Source organism: Theropithecus gelada, chromosome 4 (genome assembly GCF_003255815.1).
Source record: "Theropithecus gelada isolate Dixy chromosome 4, Tgel_1.0, whole genome shotgun sequence".
Classification (NCBI taxonomy): Eukaryota; Metazoa; Chordata; class Mammalia; order Primates; family Cercopithecidae; genus Theropithecus; species Theropithecus gelada.
In genome coordinates, this window is record NC_037671.1 from 143,791,216 (window position 1) to 143,813,174 (window position 21,959).

A 21,959-nucleotide genomic window follows, 5' to 3' on the forward strand; every position below is an offset into this window, starting at 1 on the left:
ATTTTTTTTTTTTTTTTTTTTTTTTTTTTTTTTTTTTTTTTTTTTGAGGTGTAGTCTGTCTCTGTCACTCAGGTTGGAGTGCAGTAGTGCATTCTTGGCTCACTGCAACCTCTGCCTCCCGAGTTCAAGTGATTCTTTTGTCTCATCCTCCCAAGTAACTGGGATTACAGGCATGCACCACCATGCCTGGCTGTTTTTTTTTTTGTATTTTTAGGATTAGCACGAAATCTTACCATATTCCTGTGTCTGGCAGCACAGAGGAAGGATAGAAAAACAGTTCCTGTTGCTGGGAAAATCCCCATTTCCTCATATTTAAAATGAGAGTTGGACTAAATGCTGTCTACATTCCTCTGTAGTTCCAATACTTTAAATATGTATCTGACGCCTGGCAAATATTTCTTGAAAACTGTGACTCATGTATTGGCTAGTGTGGTGGATGGAATGAGCCTGGGAAAAATAGAAAGGAGGCTTCAGGCCATCAAATCAGTTAAGAAGTTTCCTAAGACTCCCCTCCCTGCCCTCACTCTTCAGTCACAAGATAGGGACCCTTGCATGGCAATTAGATATATGAACTCCATGTTCAAATGAAAAAGATTTTATCTTAACTTTGAAAAGCTTTTTAAGCAACCATCTACATATCATTATCAGTCATTAGACGTATTTGTTGCCAAGCTGCCATCTCTGTGTTGATGGCTGATTAGTATACATAAAAACCATGCTTAGAATAAATTTTAATAATTCTGTCACCAACAACATAAACACAACCAACATCATTTGTGTTACCAATAATTTAATTCAGAAGGTTCCCATTTGACTCTCTGTTAGGTAATCAGCTAATTTCTTTGCTTGGTGCTGTTGTAATCATTTTTTGTTTTTTGTTTAACATATGAGGCAGGGACTGTGACATTAAGTCACATAAAACAATAATGGGCTGTTGAATACTGAAAACTCTATTGGAGGAGTCATGCCTTACTTTATTTTACATGATGTAAGTGGACTAAAAATAATCTGTTGATTGAGAGTTGATTCTAGTCACAAACATGTACTTTATTTTTAAAAAGTGTATTGCTTAGTAAAAGACATTTGCAAATAGTTGTAGCAAAGACTATGAATATAAGACAGAGTTTCCTAATTCATATACTTTCTCAATTGTGTACTACATCAACTGCTAGATGTTGCTCTCAGTACTAGACAGAGAAATGGGGGGGGAAAATGCCAGTTGAAGTTTCTATTCTCATGGAGTTTCATACCAAGTGGTTAGAAAGACATGAACAAATAAGGAAATAAATATGTAATATAACAAATGCTAGGTAGAAAATAAAATAGGGTAGGGGACAAAAGGTAGAGATAATGTTATACTGATTTGTCAAAGGAGTCATTCTAATAAGGTGACAATTGTGCAGAGACCTGATAAAGAATGAGCTATAAAAATATTAGGGAAAGTGAGTTCCAGGTAGTAGCAATGGCAACCAAAATATCTGAAACATTCTAAAAAGTACAGTATGAATTTGAAGAACTTAGAACCTGGGCTTTTTGAAAATTTTTGGAGGATCTCCTACAGCATAAGTTCTCCTTTTTCTATTAAGCCTCTCTGACCACTCAAATGCTACGGACCTCCTGTTCCCATGAACTTCTATAGAATTGTAGGCTTGTAATTTAACACAACTAAATGCTATTTTTGTCTTGTTTTGAGGGGTAGTGTGGGGTTAGTCTAATTTTCTTAGTTGCATTGCAAATTTATGAACAAAGAACATAGTTTGTGCCATTTCTGACACCAAAACTTCTAGCCTTTGTGTCCTGGTGTTGAACATATGTTAGATCCTTAATAAAAGTTATTTGATTACCCAAACACTGTACAAGCAAAATTATGTGCAATGTAAAGTTTCTTAATAGGAAATGTTTCCTTGTCAAGATCCTATAGGTGTGGTATGGAATTGCTGTTAGGGTCAAGTACTTTTATTTGCAACGAATGCACCCACCCCTTAGATATACAAAAGCCAACTAAAAAGGAGAAAAATATAACAAATGAGGAGATATATTAAAAGACTTTATTCACAATAGAGAAATTTTACAAATATAATTTTTAAAAATTATGTGTCAATCTATTGTTTCCCATAACATTGGAGATTTATATATAAAGTTGAAAATGACAGAATGGATTTATGTAAAAATCAAAAACAATGTACACAATGTATAGCTCATGTGAAAACATCATGACAAGTCACTGAGTTCTGTAAACTGCCATACAACTTACATGTGTAATATTAATTGCACAAAGTATATCAAGACATATTGAAGAAACACAAAATTAAGTGCTACTTTAACTGTTCATTTTTCAGTATGTGAATACATATATAAATTTAACTGCACAGTTTTGTTGAAAATAAGTTTCTACTTAAAGACTTCAGTTGTTAAAATTAACCCAAAATATAACTTTAATTAAATTACATCACTATAATATTACTCTCTTGTTTACATTTTTGGTGTTTTGGGACTTTTGTTAAAAAAAATCCAAGTTCTAGAATTGCAAAAACTTCATTGTTGCCACTGACAGAGCAACATATAGTACAGCTTCTTGTCTATTCACACCAGGACACCAAGGTACCTTACAGTGCAGTGTGTACACACAACCTGATTTTAATACTGTATCTGCTGCAGAAGTACTTATCAGCTTTGTGCTCTTTCAAATCAAACTGAAAAGAAAATGAGTTAATTTAAATGGCAAGTTCAAGGACATTTATACAAACATTATAATCTTAGTACATATGGCCCAATTTTGGCAATAATTTTTAATATTTTGCTTTAAAGTCCTGGGAACAAAGGGCTCTTGCTATCCATTTATTTCATTAGGTGAACTGAAGACATGAGTGGGAGAAATTTTTCTGGATCACAGAGACACATTACCATGGAAATGATGATGTATGGAAGAGTCTTTTGCATTTACTAATTTTACTAATGTATTCTCTGACATACACCAATGTATGATACTGAAAAACAGAAAGCAGGTCATAAAGGTGGTTCTGTCAGATAAAGGCAATCTTTTAAAACACTTTCAAATGCTACAATAACTAAAACTATTAAGCCTATAGCTAAGAAAATAATTGTCTTCAGTAATATTAGGTGGAACCATATGAAACTGTGGACAGTTTTTAAACTACAAATGCAGCAATTTCATATGCTTCAGCCTAATCCATGGGGTTGTACTGATCTTTCTGACCATTCTCAGCTGAAAATTCACATGGTCAAAGTCTTTGCACTTTAGTATATGCATCATATTAGCCCTTTCATGGAAGTATCTCTATCCACATAAATACATATGCATATATAGTGAGCCAGTGTGAGCAAACACAAGGTATCACCAAATCTATTCTTGAGAAAACCATTCCTATTTCACACTTAATGTTTAAAAGAATCAGATATTGATTTTTATCTACTCCAGGACTGTGGGGGATTGGGAGTGGCCGTTTCTTTATATTTCTTCTAAGTTGTGATCTCTATGTTGAATATAACCATACTAAATATGCTATATTCTTATTTGGCCTAAAATTTATTAGATTTTCCTTGATTGATCATGAATAAGCAAAATTGGCAAAGCTTCCTTCAGAGCCAAATCCTGCTTTCACAAACTGAAAGGAAATAATTTACTACATTTGAGATAGAGCCTTTTTCAAATCTGAGAAATCTGAACCAAACAGAATGCTTTATTTTCCCAAGAAAAAAAATCAAGATGAAATACAAACAAATGGAACTAAAAGCCACATGAAATACCCTCTCTTGGCCGGGCGTGGTGGCTCAAGCCTGTAATCCCAGCACTTTGGGAGGCCAAGGTGGGTGGATCACGAGGTCAGGAGATTGAGATCATCCTGGCTAACACGGTGAAACTCAGTCCCATCTCTACTAAAAACACAAAAAATTAGCCGGGCGTGGTGGTGGGCACCTATAGTCCCAGCTACTTGGGAGGCTGAGGCAGGAGAATGGCATGAACCCAGGGGGCGGAGGTTGCAGTGAGCTGAGATAGCGCCACTGCACTCCAGTCTGGGCGACAGAGCAAGACTCCGTCTCAAAAAAAAAAAAAAAGGAAATGCCCTCTCTTTAGAGAGACCCAATTTCTTCATATATTCAGTTAAACACAAAAGCTAATCCATTAAATTATACTATTTTCTTTAGAAAAATGTAATTCAGTGATAGCAGAGCTCTGCAAAATTTGAGAGCTCACCTCTCTGTGTAGTAGGGAATGGAAGAAATTAACCAGTATATAATTCAGAATTGACACAGGGCAGTAAAGTAAAATTAAAGGACACATTTACAAAATAGAAAACACTAATATAATTAACCAACAAAAATACACTGCAGTTCCGATGAAATGAGGTCAACATGAGATGATCCTTTTGGAATGACTTTCTAATTTGAATTATAATGTGAGTGAAGTATTTTAGAAGACATTCTATCAAATAATGATAGACCTGCATAAAGAGGCTGTCACAGTTAGAAGATCTGTCTCTGGTGGACAGACAAACCAGATTAACATGAAATTGAAAAGGAAAAAGCTTTTTTATACTTATTATTATGGCTTTTTGCAACATGGCAAAACATTACAGCTTAAAGCAGACATCATCTCCTCTTAGAGGAGGAAAAAGTTTTGCAGTCAAATCAAATTGTAATTAAGAGGTCATTGCTATACCATTCTACTCAGTTTAATAAAAATGGTATTACACCTTCATGAACTCCAGAGATAATAGGTTACTTAAAAACAAACAAAAAACTGGTGGATACACTGGCTGAATAATAAAGGATACGATAAGGAATTTAGGTCCACCTATACTTATGATAATAAACATAAAAGACTGCAAAACAATTTAAGAACTTAATCACAGACCTACTAATCAAAGTTCATCATGTGCCTGATTACCAGGAAAGGAATTATTAAGGTGTGCAGTGAAGGGAATGGAGCAGAGTAAAATATAAAATGTCTTTTTATTCCTCTCTGATTTCAACTTCCTTTTTTTCTTTACGGAGGATAGGGAGAAGATGTGCCTCGCTATTGAAGATCCAATGCTCCAGTGGAAGAAGATCATCGTCAGAAAATATTAGGTACAAATATCTGGTGAGAGAAACATAAGTATATGAGGCCCAAGGGCAGGCAGTGAAACCACAAACACACAGCAAAAACCATATCAATGTCTCCATTCATCTTACCGAGAAACATGGACAAGAGTCAAATATATCAACAAAACCCTGAGGGGTTATACTCACTAACGTAGGGTAAAGAAGCTACTCAGTGCTTTGGTGTTGGCAGTACCAAGTCACTGAACCTAGTTATTGAGAATACGCCTGCAATTATAGCCATGCCTGATATTCTGAATCAGTCACACTTGATATTACTTCAGTGTGTTCATGATAAAAGACATCTACAAAGATCTGTCCAGGTACCTCAGCCACATGGTTTTAGAATAATTTTTACCTACTTCAATGTCTCTGCCAGGAAGAAACTCTGCTGCACATCATCATAACTCTCATGAAGAAGGTAAACATCCCTTAGGCCTGAATAGCCTCCATTCACTCTGCAATGGTTTTCCAAGGCCTAAATTACAAAGAGGAGGGGAAAAAAAGGGTCACATTTTAATAAGCTGATTGTCACTAATTTTTATTATTAGACTGTCAAGTTCAGATAAAACTTTTTATTTTTTATTTTTTTGAGACAGGGCCTCACTCTGTTGCCTGGGCGGAGTACAGTGGTACCATCATGGTTCACTGCAGCCTCTACCTCTTGGGCTCAGGTGATTCTCCTGCCTCAGCTTCCCAAGTAGCTGGGACCACAGGCATGCATGCCTGGCTAATTTTTTGTAGAGATGGGGTTTTGCCATGTTGCCCAGGCTTGTCTCAAACTCCTGGGCTCAAGCGATCTGCTTGCCTCAGCTTCCCAAAGAGTTGGGATTACAGGCATGAGCCACTGTGCCCAGCCAAAATTTATTTTTTACAAATTGGATTCAAATTAAATCAAAGTTTGTTAGAGTTTTAGGTAAAAAAAAAATTAAAACCATAAACTAAATGTAAATCAAAAATGAAGTCACAGAATATGGACAACATATCTTACCTAATTTGAAACACTTCTGCCTTTAGTTTTGGAAAAATTTTTCACTGATTTTTACCAATTCCTCCTATGGTCTAGAGCAGGGTTTAGCAAAGTATGAACTATAGGCTAAATCCAGTCCACTGTTTATTTTTGTAAATAAACTTTTATTAAACCACAGCCATGTTGTTTAAATATTGTCTGTGGCTGTTTTTATACTACAATGACAGAGCTAAGTAGATGCAAAAGAGACTGGCTGGCTGTCCCCCAAGCCTGATATTGTCTGGCCCTTAACAGAAAGAGTTTGCTGACCCCTAGTTTGGAGAGATTGCTAATGTCAACTGGGATCATAAACCACTGGTTGAGAAACTGTACTGGAACAAAATCAGCTGCTACTATAATCGGAATATCTGAGTTTTTGAAAATTGATTGCAGGGTACTAATCAGTGATACTCGTAACAGAGCTAAAAGAAGAAAATGAAAGACAGTGAGAGACATGTGACTGGGATCTATTCCTAAAATACATTTTTTTTTTAAAGTCTAGTATGGAAGAAGATGGGATGACTCCACTGACAACTCTCTAGAGAGAAATGATCCTACATTTCTGTAGTTGTCTGAATTTAATGAATATTTGGGAAACAGATGGGTTGGGCAGTGTGAGGATGAACATTTAGGTAACAACCTAAACCAACCTGCCTCCCACTTTGTTGGTTACCACTAAGATGGCTGCTGTTTGTGTTTTCTTTTCCCCTTCCAGAGCCCACTTTCTTTCTTTTGTTTGTTTCTATTTTTCTTTAACCTTTTTCCAGCTTTCCCGATGTATGACAAATACAAATAGTATATACTGGAAGGTGTACAATGTGATGTTTTGATATACACTTCTTCTGTGGATATACACCATCTTCTGTGGTGGATATACATCATCTTCTGATGTGGATATACACCAAGAATTAGGATTGCTGGATCAGCTCTATTTTTAATTTTTTGAGAAACCTCCATACTGTTTTCTACAATGGCTATATCAATTTTCACTGCCACCAACAGTGTATAAAGGTTCCCTTTACTCTGCATCCTCACCAAGACTGATTATCTCTTGAATTTTTGATAACAGCCATTTAAAAAGGTATGAGATGATATCTCACTGTGGTTCTGATTTGCATTTCCCTGATGATTTGTGATGCTGAGCATCTTTTCATTACTGGCCATCCGTACGTCTTCTTTGGAAAAATGTCTCTTCAGGTCCTTTGCCTATTTTAAAATCAGGTTGTTTTTCTGCTATTGAATTGTAAGTTCCTTAATATTTGGGATAGTAACCCTTATCAGATATATGGTTTGCACACATTTTTGTTGTGTTTCGTTTGGTTGATTGTTTTCCTTTGCTGTAAGGAAACGTTTTAGTTTGATGTAGTTTCATGTGTGTATGTTTGCTTTTGTTGCCTGTGTTTTTGGGTCAAATCCAAAAAATCATTGCCAAGCTCAGTGTCAAGGAGCTTTTCCCTCATTGTTTTCTCCTAGGAGTTTTATGGTTTTAGGTCTTATATTTAAGTCTTTAATTCATTTTGAGTTGTTTTTTTTTGTGCTGTTTATATTTTGAAATTACATTTGCTGCTCTGCTAGTTACCAGGCATATTCATTTCTAGGGAAGTTATTTTCTGCTCATCACATCCTACTAATCCTATTAATTATATGGTCAAATAAAAATTTCCATTGTACAAAAATTGCCATCTGCAATCTGGTTCTAATTTATTGACTATAGACAAAAATAATAAAGTTTAAGACTAAAATCCTAATATATTTTATAGTGAAATAAAGAAAATATAAACAAGATATACTTACTCTTAGTTTCTCAGGTCATTTTTCACTTTTTAGTTTTCCCCTGTGCATCATAGTTCTGTCCCTCTTTTTTTTTTTTTTACATGTACAATTGTACCCCATTTTTCTCCCATTTAATCCAACTACCAAGAAGATGGAAAGCATAGACCTTGCCTTATTAGTTGAGAAAAATCTTCTCTGGCTAGAAAGGATTTTGGAGGAAAATAAGGCTCTAAGAATGTAGAGCCCAGAAAAGAGGTGAGGGAAAGTAAATACCAGCCATGGATTCTCATGAGCAGAGATGCTGCACTGAGAGCTCAGCTCCCATCTGCAGATACTGATAATGAGGTTATTGATTTTTCACATCAGGGCTGGAGGACAGAAGGGAGAGAGCAGAGACTATGAGGAGAAGAATTTAATTACCTGGTTAAAGAAAATCTGACCAGAAGGCCACATGAATAAAGAAAATAAAGAAAATACCTCATGATTTCACACTTTTAAAAAGCCCCCAAGAAAATAAGACCAATCAACTTAAAAACAGATGCTTCGATTAAATTCTAAGTTCCAGACCACAGTGCATCAAACGGAGGAGGAGCGTGAAGAAACTTTCAAGTCCTATTATTTTTTCTTTCCTCCTTTTTCTTTGACAAAAACTCAAATACCAGATACGTAGAGTAAGCCAAAAATTATAGGTTAAAAAAAGGAAAAAAAAATCAGAATTTAGAAAAAATGGGCAAGCTTTTTATGGGAAACCCCATTTCCAGATATTTCTTTAAACAGATTTTAATCCCAAAACCTGTGTTCCCTTGAGGTTTTTTGGTGATGAGCTAATGATAGGGCCAGCCATGATAGCTAGCCACTCCCCTGCCCATGGAAACTGCTCTAAGCTCCTTCTTTTGTTAGAGGAGCTGCTTTTGGGGTGGACAATGCCTAATCACCTTTCTTTCTAGTTCACCCTCTCATTCTTGTTCCCCACAAGTCCTCCTGAGGTAAGCTATAGTATTCATGAACACAGTCAAAAATTTTGAGTAGTGGGCCAAGTTCCAGCTTGAGACTCCCCTTATCAGTGGCCCCAGAGGCTCCATGTCCCAGGCAGCATCTTCCTTCTCAACATGCGGTTGTAAGTGAGAATGAAACAAAATGAAGAAATGCTTAGACAATAACAAGGGCTTCCAGAGGTTTAGAGAGGCCCAGCCACTTTCAGTTTTTAAAATTTTTGGTAAATTAAAAAAAAAAATTTTTTTTAAAGGAAAAGCACCAAAGAACCACCCCTCTCCCCTTACGCAAAAGTCTAGATTTTAAGACTTTAGGAATGTGAAGCCAGGGACAAGTAGCTTTCCTGGGCCCTTACAACAGCCCTGATTCTATCAGCATCTCAACAGTGGAAGTTGTCACGTGTTTGTATGGCTAAGTCTAACCAGATCATCATTGTACTACAATCTGTTCTTGGGACTCTCAGCCTTGAGGCATAGGGACCACCTTGGTTTTGAGTAAATTATTAGTAGTTGTTAGTAATTATTATTAGTGATCCTTTGTGACTGGGATGTGCTAATAGCAGAGAACAGGATATGAGAATGTTTATAGTGACTGGAGCTCTAAACAAGGGATGAAGGGTAAGAAAATAGCAAGCATCATGAGTTAAATCCTAAGTCAGAGGACAGAGTATTCTCTTGTCTACCAGATATATAAACGGCTGATCCACGGAGTAAGGCTGTCTGTGTGAGTGTGGTCTGAACTCAAGGGTAGAACACAGAGAATCAGGCACCTTGAACAAATCAAAGAGGGTCTGGAAACAGGATGAAGCCTGAGGAGGCAGGAGTAGGAAGGAAGAACAGAAGTCACTTTCTGAGAGTCGAAATGACTGAGTGGAAAAAGTTAGGTTTAGAAGAGCAAAGAAAAATGTCTGTGCAAAAAAACAAAGCCAAAAAACCTGAAATTACCAAAAAAACCCCCTGAAGCCAAAAAAATCACAAATCCCTATGTAAGGCTTTACCCTCTACTGTAGATCAGCTGAGATATTATATAATCTGTGAATATATACATATAATTAATATTCCGATAAAGCTCATGCTGTAAGTTATCAGATGTTTTACTGGAAGGAATTTGTCAGTTTCTCATGTGTGTTTTTTTTTTTTTTTTAAATTTCCAGAGGGTCTTGCTCTGTTGCTCAGGCTGGGGTGCAGCGGTGCAATCTTAGCTCAAAATAACCTTGAACTCCTGGGCTCAAGTGGTCCTCCCTCCTCAGCCTCCTGAGTAGCTAGGGACTATAGGAGTGTGCCACCATGATGAGCTAATTTTTTTTTATGGGTATGAATTGGTATTTTATTGTGCTTTTGATTTGTATTTCCTTGATGACAAATGATATGAAGCATCCTTCCATGTACTTCTTGGCAATTATATGGCTTTTGAGTGAAAAGTTACTCAGATGCTGGGGTGGTGTGGGGGCTGGGGTGGCCAGAGAGATGTTGGTCAAAGGATATAAAATTGCACTTAAGAGCAGTAAGTTCAAGAGATCTATTGTACAATGTAGTGATGATACTTACCAGTTAATAACAATATATGGTAATCTTAAAAAATGGGGCCATAGACCAAAAAAAAAAAAAAAAATGCTGAGAGAGGTCTGCTGGGTGGCTCATGCCTGTAATCCCACCACTTTGGGAGGGCAAGGTGGGAGCCCTTGAGCACTTGAGCCCAGGTATTCAAGACCAGCCTGGGCAACATAATGAGACTCCGTCTCTATTAAAAAAAAAATGCTAAGAGAGTAGATTTAAATGTTCTTACCACAAAAACTAAGCTATGTGAGGTAATGCATTTGTTAATTAGCTTGATTTAGCCATGCCACAATGTATATATATTTCAAAACATTATGTTGTACACAATAAACATATACAGCTTATTTTGTCAATTATAAAAAGAATAAGGGAAATAAATAATTTTTGAAAAGCTGTTCATTTGGGTGGTATTTTCCTCCACAGGCATGAGTTTCAATGAGCTAATTTTTAAATTTTGTAGAGACAGGGTGACTTGTTGCCCAGGCTGACTGCAAATTCCCATCCTCGAGCCATCCTCCCACCTCGGCCTCCCACATGCTGGGATTACAGGCTTGAGCCACCACGCCTGGCCTTCCTGACATTTTTGAGAAAAAGCAAAAGAAATATCAGTTAAATATTATTAATATAATTATATTATATATATTTTATATATAATAATTTAAAATTATATTTTATATAAAATAAAAATAATAAAATAAAAATAAAATATTATATTTTATATATAATATAATAATATATTATAATTATAATATATTAATAATATTAAATATTATTTCTGTCAGGCAGACTTGCAAGTGCTTGAACATCTGTGATTAATGGAGTGCTGTTAACCCACAAAAGAACTCCCTAGTGTTGTAGTGCTGGATCATATACCTTTTCATATCTTATTTGACATTATTATTAGAAATTTAAGACACAGAAAGCAGGTTTCTCAAGTGTATCAGTGAAAGAAGGCTGGGAAGGGAGTGCTTTGTTAGAAGATAGGAAGACGGCTTACAATTTACAAACTGAAAGTATGGGTGAAAAAGTACAGTGCAAAGGAGATGTGACTCAATGGTAGCGAATGGAGAAGCTAACACTGACTATAATTTCAGTATAAGCCAGTTTTTTTTTTTTTCCTTTGGAGATGACAGTCTTGCTCTGTCACTCAGGTTGGAGTGCAGTGGCGTGATCTTGGTTCACTGCAAGCTCCGCCTCCCGGGTTCATGCCATTCTCCTGCCTCAGCCTCCAGAGTAGCTAGGACTACAGGCGCCCGCCACCACGCCTGGCTAATTTTTTTTTGTATTTTTAGTAGAGATGGGGTTTCACCGTGTTAGCCAGGATGGTCTCGATCTCCTGACCTCGTGATCCGCCCACCTCAGCCTCCCAAAGTGCTGGCAATTTTTTTTTTTTTAATATAAATCTACTAAAAGAACAAGTTGGACTATAAGCTGTGAAAAATCACACTGCTAAGAGAGGAAGAGAGGTTTTTGAGACACACTGCTCAGCCCTAAAAGACTACAGGTGGAAACCAGGTCAGGGGAAGAAAATCAAGGGAAATGATGGATGAGGAAAGGAAGAGATGGCAGAACGTGCTGTCTTCAGATAACTGGGGAGCTGAAATGTAGAAGGGAGATTTCTTTCCTCTGGTACCCCCAGAGCACAGAACATTGTAAATTGTGGCTTCAAAATAAGTAACTTTCTAACACCTTCAACCATTACCAATTGGAATGAGTTACTTTATTAGGTGATACATTCCCCTTCGCTGGGAAGTCCTTGGGTTGATGAGGAACAGCTATCTTGCAGAGATTTGGAAGGGAGTCTTGTCTTTAAGTAGAAAGCGGAATGAGGTGATTTTTAAGACCCCCTATGTTTCGGTTTGGGTTCCCTTAAAAACAAAGCATGAGACAAGGGTTGGACGCAGGATGCAGGAAGTCTGTCAGGGAGGTGACATCAGGAAGTGGGCAAGTGGGAAGAGCAAAACAGGGACGCAAGAGCCAATGAATTATACTAAGTTACGACTGTGTGCAACGAGGCTCACTCCTGCTAGAAACCCTCTGAAGAACCATGTAGCATGCATTCCAGAATGATTCTTGAAAGAAAGAAGACTGGGATAGTTATCCATCAACTCCAAAACCTCCTTGGTTGACAGTCATTAACTCCCCAGCACTTCCCAGACCACAGCCAGCTGGCTAGGGAAAGCTCTTCCACCTTCTTTTCCTGACATGGTTTCCAGCTGTGGTCTCAAGTGTGCATCACAACAGCCAAGTGCTGGAGGTGCTGGAGGTGAGAGCTGCTAGCATATGCGGGGCTGCTGCTGAAACACAGGAGGCCATGGGGGCGGGGGAAATGTGCGGCCATGCCTTCGAAGTCCCAGTTTTTCTGGTTTAAAAAATGCAAGATCCTACAGCACTCCTTGCTCACCACTATAGCTCAGGTTCTAGCAGAGGTTACTGGGGGTGTCCCCAAAATTGAGACCTCAGTGTTGTGACACAGGGAAATGACTTCATGTCATATATTATGTTAAAGGGTTTACAAGAAATAAAAATCATAACACATAAACCAACCTTATGATCCCATAAACAACCAACCTCCCGAAGAACAGAGCAAACCAAAGCACCCTGTCTACCTTGCAATACGAATTTGCTTACCTCCCATTTTTGATCCCTTCTCGGCCATATATTTTGCATATTCTAACATCTATAAAATGGATGTCATAATTTAATTGGCAGTGTTATTTTTCTTAGTGATATATAAAACAATGATGCTTCTTACTAACTATGGTGTTTTAGATTTGATGGAATACATTATTCCTGATATTCTCAACTTAAACTGATATTCAATTCATTTGCTGGCCAATTGAAGATCAAAACAATTCCTATCATCAAAGTTTAGAAAAGCCTCAATTTTAACATTTTTTTCCAGAGGAAAAAAACAGAAATGTAAAGAAATTACAATGACTACTGATTAAATGTAATAAAACTGCCCCCTCAAAGAGGCCTAGAGAATTGCTGTTATTTAAAATGACTGATGATTAATAAGAAGACACACACTAAATGAAGAGGATAATCAGCAAGATTCACCGATGGCTTCCTAAGATATTAGTTAAATTTTACCAAAGGCAATATTCATTTTAGATTTCCTGAGAGAAGTCATTCCTCATGGACAGTTTTTAAAGATAGCTAACTTTCTAACAAAGAGTGCTAGAGAATGAGAGTGTAATTAAAGCATTCGCTTGTTCTTATCACCTGAGTTCCCTTCCACTCCTTGTGGAATAATAACTCTTACAATTAGACAGACATTGTTAGATGCATATCCTGCAGGGTGTCTCCTCAGGCATTTGGCACACAAAGCATTCACTAGATTAGTTTAGGAAGGAGATATACCATCCTGGGCAGGAAGAGACCCAAGAGGTGACAGACAATGAAAATAACACCCTGGGCAGATGGAAAGGTTACAGATATTCCAAGAAACCTGAGGCTGGTGAAGGAATATCCTTATACAAAGTAATTCTTCTATAAGTGCTTTCTAAAAGTTAGATCTAAGTAGCTATTTACTCTAAGTAGAAGCATATACTAGCATTTTAAAGCTCAAAGACAGAAAAAACATGAAGTGTTTATTGAAACAGACAGAGGTGAATATCCCCAAGCTGCCAATAACCCTTAGGTGGAATTAAGAGATCATCATTTTTGTATTAATGAGAACTTAATTTTAGACTATGCCTTTCTAGTTATCTCCTTCAATATCTAAGTCTATCAGTAGGTATATCTATATCAATGTTATACAAAGCAAAGCTGAAGCTAGGGATATAAAACGACTTCAATGAAAATACACAGTCCTAGGTGGAAAAAATCCTGGTTGAAGCTTTAAAAATTATAGAAAAGTTGATAAGCCTGATTTATAGGTATCAACTGAACATTTTTTACTATGACATTTATCTATAAGAAACATGCAAATTAAAACATCACCTCTACAGCTTCCCAGGCCCATTTCCTGTACTTTGGATCATGAGTCAGTCTCCACATATACATGTAAGTCTCCATAACTTCTGGCCGTAAGATGTAGTATTTTTCATTTTGTCTTGTAGCAATGGCTTCAACACCACCATCAAATCTGAAAGCTTCTGGTCCCAGTTTCATAACTAAAGGACATGGAATGAATGAATAAGGGTTATTGTTCTGGACAGTGCTTACAGTCAATAAGTTAAATGAAACTAGAAAGTACAGTCATCCCTCAGTATCTGTGGGGGATTGGTTCCAGGACCCTCCGAGGGTAACAAAATCCATGGCTCCTTGAGTCCCTTATATAAAATGGCAAAGTATTTGCATACAACCTAGGTACATCTTCCCATATACTTTAAATCATCTGCAGTTTACTTATAATACTTAATACAGTGTAAATGTTATGTAACTAGGTGTTATACTGTATTGTTTAGGGAATAAAGATAAGAACAAAAACTCTATAAATGTTCAGTATAGAGAGAACCATCCATTTTTTGGGGAACATTTCTGATCTGCGGTTGTGGAACCCAGGGATACGAAGGTCTGACTGTACTTTAACAACACTGAAGAGAGATGTCAAAGTGGTCAGTTTTAAAAATGAGTTATAAACATCATGTAATACATAAAACTCATATACTTAAAACATTTAGTCATCTAAAAGAGTCAATTTTAGAAAACAGTAATAATTTTTTTTTTTTTCATTTAACCCCCATTTACTGAGCACCCACCAGGCAAGTGCAAGACACTGTGGAATACCATTTGAGTTAGCCAGAAATTTAGTGGTTGACAATCCTAAGTAATTTTGCTACAAAAGGCCAGTTATTTGTACTTTGTGTTGCAAATTCCTATTTTATAAGAAGGGAGTGGGATTCATGATCTATTTCATGGGGGATGTGGAGAAGATTAACAATGGATAATACAATGCTAAGTTTCTCTTTGCAGGGAGATAGAGACCCTTGTCCAGTGTTATTAGCAAAAGCAGAAGTCAGTAAATTAGGCTGGCTTTAACTCTTTAGGGCCTGGATTTTTGTTTCTTGGCAAACTAAAGGTAGATATTTTCAGGTAGAAAATCATTGCCTTTTAAAATAAAAATATACATTCTTTTATGACATTAATCACGATCATCAAGTTTCATAGGCAGAGTGGACAGTCTTTTGATGGCTGCAATGACAAAACTGCATGAAATCAAAGCATGTGGGAATAGACTGTAAGTGAAGAATAACATGTACTCACATGTTCGATTATATGATTCATGACAGGTACGGGCAATTTCAGCCCCGAGTTCAAGGTAGTGTTGGGCCATGCCTTCGGGAGCTCCATCAGCCCCGAGTGCGAACATGCCTCCTGCAAAGCAGGTCAGGTGGCCCATCTTGTGCTCCAAGAGGCCCCCTTTCCACTCCGCGATGTAAGTTAGTCCGCTGCTAGACTTGCGGATCAAATGAGTCTCAATGGCCTGTAAAAAACACTTTTTTACTATTTTGTAATCTCTTCTCAAATTTATACTAAAAATACGCCCAACATTAATACAAAAGAGAATAAAACACAACTCCCAATCAGAGTTTGGTGTTACAAATCCATTCAACCTGAAATTACATGCTATTGCTTTCTGTATTCCTCCGCTAGCTTAGGCCTTATTAGTTTGGTTAGTCAGAATTAACACTGCTGCGCCAGCACGGTTGGTTTTGCTTGGTTCTGCGACCATACACTTGTATTCCTCACACTCAAAAAACTTTCCCCTTCCCAAAGACAGGCCACTGTGCAGCGGTAATAGTTGTTTTGGTACATTTTCATTTCCACAGGTGGTGAAATAACACAAAGCTCAGGCCCTAAGGTGGATGAAGAACACAGCATATTTGTGCATGAGATCCAGGATGGTGGCAAAACTCTTCCTTTCAATTCTGTAGGCCTGGAGGGATCACAAAATAGAGTGACAAAGAGGAGGTGTTCTGTGGCCAGAAGACTTGGCTTCAAATTCCAGCTCTGACACTATCTCTAATTTGTGGAAGTGAACAATTTGCTTACTATATCCCTAAATCTCAGCATCCTAATCCATAAATGGGAACAACAGGATCTCCTGATAGGACTCGGCCACATTTTGTTTATAAAGCAGTCACTAATGCAAGTGGCACGTGATAAAAGTCATTTATAATTATCATTTACATCTCCAATGTGGTGACACTTGAATCAAGTTCCTCCCTAATACTTCTATTAAAAAGCACACTATTATATAATGAATATATATATTTTAAAAATCGGAATAAAAATCTTTAAATTTGGGAGAAATGATAATGTTTACAAAAATGATTTATAAAACATCTTTTATTTCTATCCCAGGTCGGTTGATATTCTCTTAAACTAGACAAATAAAATATGCCTTATATTTTAAAAAGCAAAAATTATCTCCAATTACTCTAATAGAAAATGCTCTCCCTGCTGCCCCACAATTACTGCATGGAAGGAAAAAGGCCATGACTGTGTCTATACCTGTACACTGCTATCAAGAGACAGGTATTTGTTAGGAAGCACATTTGGGAATAGACACAGAAAAAAACTTGTGATAGAGAAGAATGAATGAAAATGAATACACAGGAAGCTAAAACCTTTCCTACCTTTATTAGAAATAAACGAATGAAACCAAGATGGTAAGAAATAAATGAACATATTACTGTGCTCATTAACTGTGGTTAAGCTAATGTTATTGATGGTTTAGTTATTACATTAATATCTCATTCTTATTTTATGCAACTGAAGATCTTAGCTATTTATACTTCTCATAACAAAAATTGCAATAAAGTCCTTCAAGCAGATACTTGTTCATAACCCAAGAAATTATTCTTTCGACATGGCAAGAGTAATAGCTTTTGAGCATGAATTAGAGAAACATTATTACCCTGTTATGGATCCTAAATAAAGTACGATATTATTTCTGGCATGATTCGGACCAAGTTGCTACCTCTTAATAAAAGCTACAATGAAATTCCAAGACCTTCAAAGCAATAATTTTGTGTGGCCATGGGAAAATGCAAATAAATACAAAGAAGGATAGTTTTTAGTAGATCTGAAAAAACTGTGTCAAGGCTACAGATAATTGATTAGAAAAAAGGGTACTATATATTTTGTGATTTAATCCTTCTATAATTGCTTTAAAAAATTGGTTTGATGAAGGCTTCAGAATCGTAAGTGTCTGATAAGTCATCTGCCCAGGTATCATTTACCATTGTGAGTTCCTGGTGTAATCTCCAGATAGGGCCATGATAGCCAGTTGAAAGCTCAAAATATTTTGTTACTAAAATAATCAAATAAAACATACCACTCTGGGATTAAATGCTTCCCAAAATCTACTTGAAGCTACAACAGAGTAACCATATCTTCAGTAATCAACTGTCCAGAACAATAGTGTGCAGCATCCTCCCCTTGGTTACAATAATCTTCTAAAGTACAACTTAACAGAAAGAAACTTTGCTGTGTAAGACGCTGCTACTTCTCAAAACAGAAATTTAGTTGTTCTGGCTTTGCTTTCTAAGTTGAAAATATACAATGCAATGAAAATTAGCTTTTACTACGAAGAGAAGCAGGAAACACTTTGACTTCATTTGTTCTTAATGGATTTTCCTGTCAATGATTTGTCTGATTACAATATACTAAAAGTTGTGTAGGTATGGTTTTAGGAACTAGGAAGAAAATATTTCAAATAATATTTTAAGGTTGTCTTTTTTTGAACATCAAGATCTCAGAGGGCCAATTTAGGATTAGAATAATTAAAATGTCTGCCAGTATGGTGATTAGAGGATGACAGAATGGAAACTATAAAATATGGAGAACTCCCTAGATTAAAATCTGAAACCTCATAGCAGTGAGGAAAAATAAACCTAAAAGAGGCCATGTGGATCATATCCTAGTTTGCTTTTGATGTTAATCACATGCCTTTATAAAGGCTGTGCCAAATGTAGGCCAATGTTCTCACTAAGGCGCTTCTGGTTCCTGCATGGGAAGTAGTGAAGACTTGTAAAGGAAACCAATGTCATACTCAGTGCCAGAACAAAGCAAGTTGCATTTATATTTAAATAAACAAGTATGCCTATGTCAAAATAACCCAGACCTCTTGTTAGAAAGACCAATTTCATAATGGCTACATCTTTGGGATTAAAAATTTCCATTTTTTTCCTATGAATTAACACTTTATTAAAAAATTTCTAAGCTGTCAAGACAAAGAAAATTTTTCTGAGGACTGAGCCACTATTTTACAACACTACTTGAGAAGCCTTGATAATAATATTAAAAGAATATATGTGTTGCCACATTAAATAATCACAAAAACACCTGATTCCACTAAAAAATTTTGTTCCTGAAGAGTATAAACATTTTAGATAAAATAATTTTCTTCCTGACTTGATTTACTTTCTAACTTTATTTTCGGTTTTGATTGAGGCTTAACTGGAGGTGTTTCTTAGTTTACTTTTATACTGGCCTCCTCCTAGAGACTTTAAGTAGTTTCTAACTTACCTTACTAACTTACTGCTTGCAAATTAGTAAATGAAGATTTAAATGTAGAATGGAAATTCTTACAAATAAATCCACAGCGAATGAGTTAAAAGGAACAGGTGTTGATACAGACAAACTTTAATCTTAATTTTGGTTTGACATGTAACTTCTCTGAGGTACAGCAACTTTATCTGTAAAACTGGGTGAGTAATAGCTCAAGTACTGTGAGAGAGAAAAAAACAACACAACTCCATCATTTCATTTAAAGGAGCTACCCTAACACACTGCTTAGCACATGGTAGGCAATTCAACACACAACTGTTGCCTCTTACTTCTCCACTGTAAAGAATCTTTGATACTATTAATGATCTTCCCTTAAATATGAGTTTATTCAGATTTTTATGTGTGGATTTCCTTAGAGTACTGTCCACATATCTCTGGGGACAAGTTTACTTCACATGGAGGTAGCCATTGGGACTCTCTGTCTTCTTGGGCAATTTTAACTTAGGCAATTGTCAGAATACAAATTCAGGATTTCCCCCCACATAATATAAATTGTGGTCCTAAGGAGATAATTCATACTTATGAAAGAATACGACTTTTTCAGATATGTGACTCTTAACTGAGGTTTAAACCATGCAAAAACTTTAGCTGCCCAATTAGAAATAAACATCAAATATGATTACAATTATTATGATATTAGCAGATATTGAACTCTACCTAACTGGAAGTATTTTGTAACTCATTCATGTAGTACATCACTTATTCATTAAAACTTGATTAATATAAAAGTTATAAATTAGGGCTGAGTGGCAAAGAAGATTTAAATATTAGGTTACCTGAACAGCATCAAAATACATTTTCTTAGCTTCCAGATCTGTCTTGTCAGACATTAACCAGGCCTTCAGCAAATATTCATAGAAGCTGTCTCCAAGACCTCCAACTGATACATGATCTGGAAAGAGAGGGAAATGAATTTTAGAGTGATTCAGCTTTTAATTCAGATAAAGGAGCAAAATCACATTAGCAACTAGGATGCAACCCTATGTCAACTGCAAGTCACTGTTACATTTAAATTCCAACAAATCTTTTATTTTCAGAAAGATATTCTGAAATGAGCAGATGGGCTATTAACTAATGTAACATACTCTAAATAATTACCAGAGTAGTTTTGTAAACATGGAAGATAAAAGATATGTAATCACCCCTAATTCTAAAAATCTGGTTCTCTAGTGAAAAATACCCAACTAAAATGTTCACAGTATATATTTAAATACATTTTTATTTGCTTTAGTTCTGAATAATATAAAATTCTGGCAAAGCTATGAATATTAACAAATCTTTTTTAACAAGTGGTTTGTAATAAATTAAACAAGAAGCTCCTCAGGTTCATTGCCATTATTATTATTTCTAATCTCACTCTGTCACCCAGGCTGGAGTGCAGAGGCACGATGATAGCTCACTATAACCTCAAACTCCTGAGCTCAAGCGATCCTCCTGCCTCAGCCTCCCAAGTGGCTGGGACTGCAGGCATGCATCACCACGCCAGGCTCATTTTTAAATTTTTGGTAGAGACGGCATCTCGCTATGTTGCCTCAGCTGATCTACAACTCCTGGCCTCAAGCGATCCTTCCACCTGGGCCTCTCAAAGAAGAGGGGTTATAAGCATGAACCACTGTGCTCAGCCTATTATTGTTTGATAAATTTTCTAGTGCTATGAATCTGAAGGGTCAAATACCTATGGGACAGGGGCAGTCAGAAAGAATATGGGGCAGAAGAAGTTTTTCCTCCTAATACTCCGTTCCTACAGTCCACCTTCACTGCCATTTATCATGCCGGACCCACTACATGTATTATCGACAATCTCACAACTGTAGGATAGGTATCCTCATTTTTTTTTCTTTTTTTTGAGACAGAGTCTTGCTCTGTCACCAGGCTGGAGTGCAATGGCGCGATCTCAGCTCACGGCAACCTCTGCCTCCCAGGTTCAAGCGATTGTCCGGCCTCAGCCTCCCGAGTAGTTGGGATTACAGGCACCCGCCACCACACCTGGCTAATTTTTGTATTTTTAGTAGAGACGGGGTTTCACCATGTTGACCAGGCTGGTTTCAAACTCCTGACCTCATGATCCGCTCGCCTCAGCCTTCCAAAAGTGCTGGGATTACAGACATGAGCCACCACACCTGGCCCAGAGTTCTAATGACAGTGCTCCTTCAATCTGTTCCCCACATTAATATCAGAGTAGCCCTCTTAATACGTGAATGTGATTACCCTTTACTCGAAGCCCAATCCTGTGTGTTTGGTGCCATGCAAAATCTCAATCTTCTCTATGCCATTCAGTCTGGCTCCACTTGCTTTCTGCTCACTTGCTATACAGCCCTTCTTTTGGTTCCTCAAAAACATCAGGCTCCATCTCATCTCAGGCAGGACTTCTATAGGCCTTGTTCTCTCTGCATGAAATGGACCCTAGGACCCCCTTCCCCTTCTTTAGTAGTTCTTACTCTTACTTCATACCTGGGATCAAATGGCACTTCCTCAAAGGAGTGTTCTCTGACAATCCCACTAGGTTCCCTTGTCACACACTTTTTGATTGCACACATTTATCACCTGCAATTTCATAATGTGGTAACATTTTCTTCTGTCTCCTCCACGAGATCATGAACCAAGAGGGTAGAGACCAGACCTATTATGTTTCCCAGTCCACCCCAGCCCCTGGAAAGTGTCTTGCCCATGGTAGGTACTCAACAAATAATTGATGAACAAAGCAAAATTCTTCTATGTCAACCTTAATAAAGGGCTGTAACTATCCAAGCTAAAGAGCCATGTTTTAAAGTAGTTAAGTATGTGATTTTCTTGTTGCAGAAAGTGTAGAATTATAGTTTAAATTTTAGTGTAAAAATATATTTAAAAAATTCTAAGTCTGATTCTTGAAGTGACATTTACAGTTTCCTAAATCAACACAGAAACCTCTGACATTTACAAACTAAATAGACTAAGTACGAACTCATCAATAATAAACCCTGTTGTTATCAACATCATTGTAGGAGACAAATGCAAGTGAT

The 21,959-nt window shown here is 36.8% G+C and overlaps 1 protein-coding gene across 1 annotated transcript in view; it reads right to left on the minus strand.

Moving 5' to 3' along the window:
- Window positions 1–4,039: 4,039 nt before the first annotated feature.
- MAN1A1 (mannosidase alpha class 1A member 1) overlaps window positions 4,040–21,959 on the minus strand; it is a 169,017-nt gene continuing 151,097 nt past the window's right edge. The window contains exons 9-13 of the mRNA XM_025384348.1: window positions 19,737–19,852; window positions 15,649–15,868; window positions 14,383–14,555; window positions 5,466–5,581; window positions 4,040–5,101 (exon numbers count right to left, since the gene is read on the minus strand). Of these exons, the coding sequence (XP_025240133.1) occupies window positions 4,975–5,101; window positions 5,466–5,581; window positions 14,383–14,555; window positions 15,649–15,868; window positions 19,737–19,852 (752 nt within the window). The 3' untranslated portion in view covers window positions 4,040–4,974. The remainder of the gene's footprint in view (window positions 5,102–5,465; window positions 5,582–14,382; window positions 14,556–15,648; window positions 15,869–19,736; window positions 19,853–21,959) is intronic.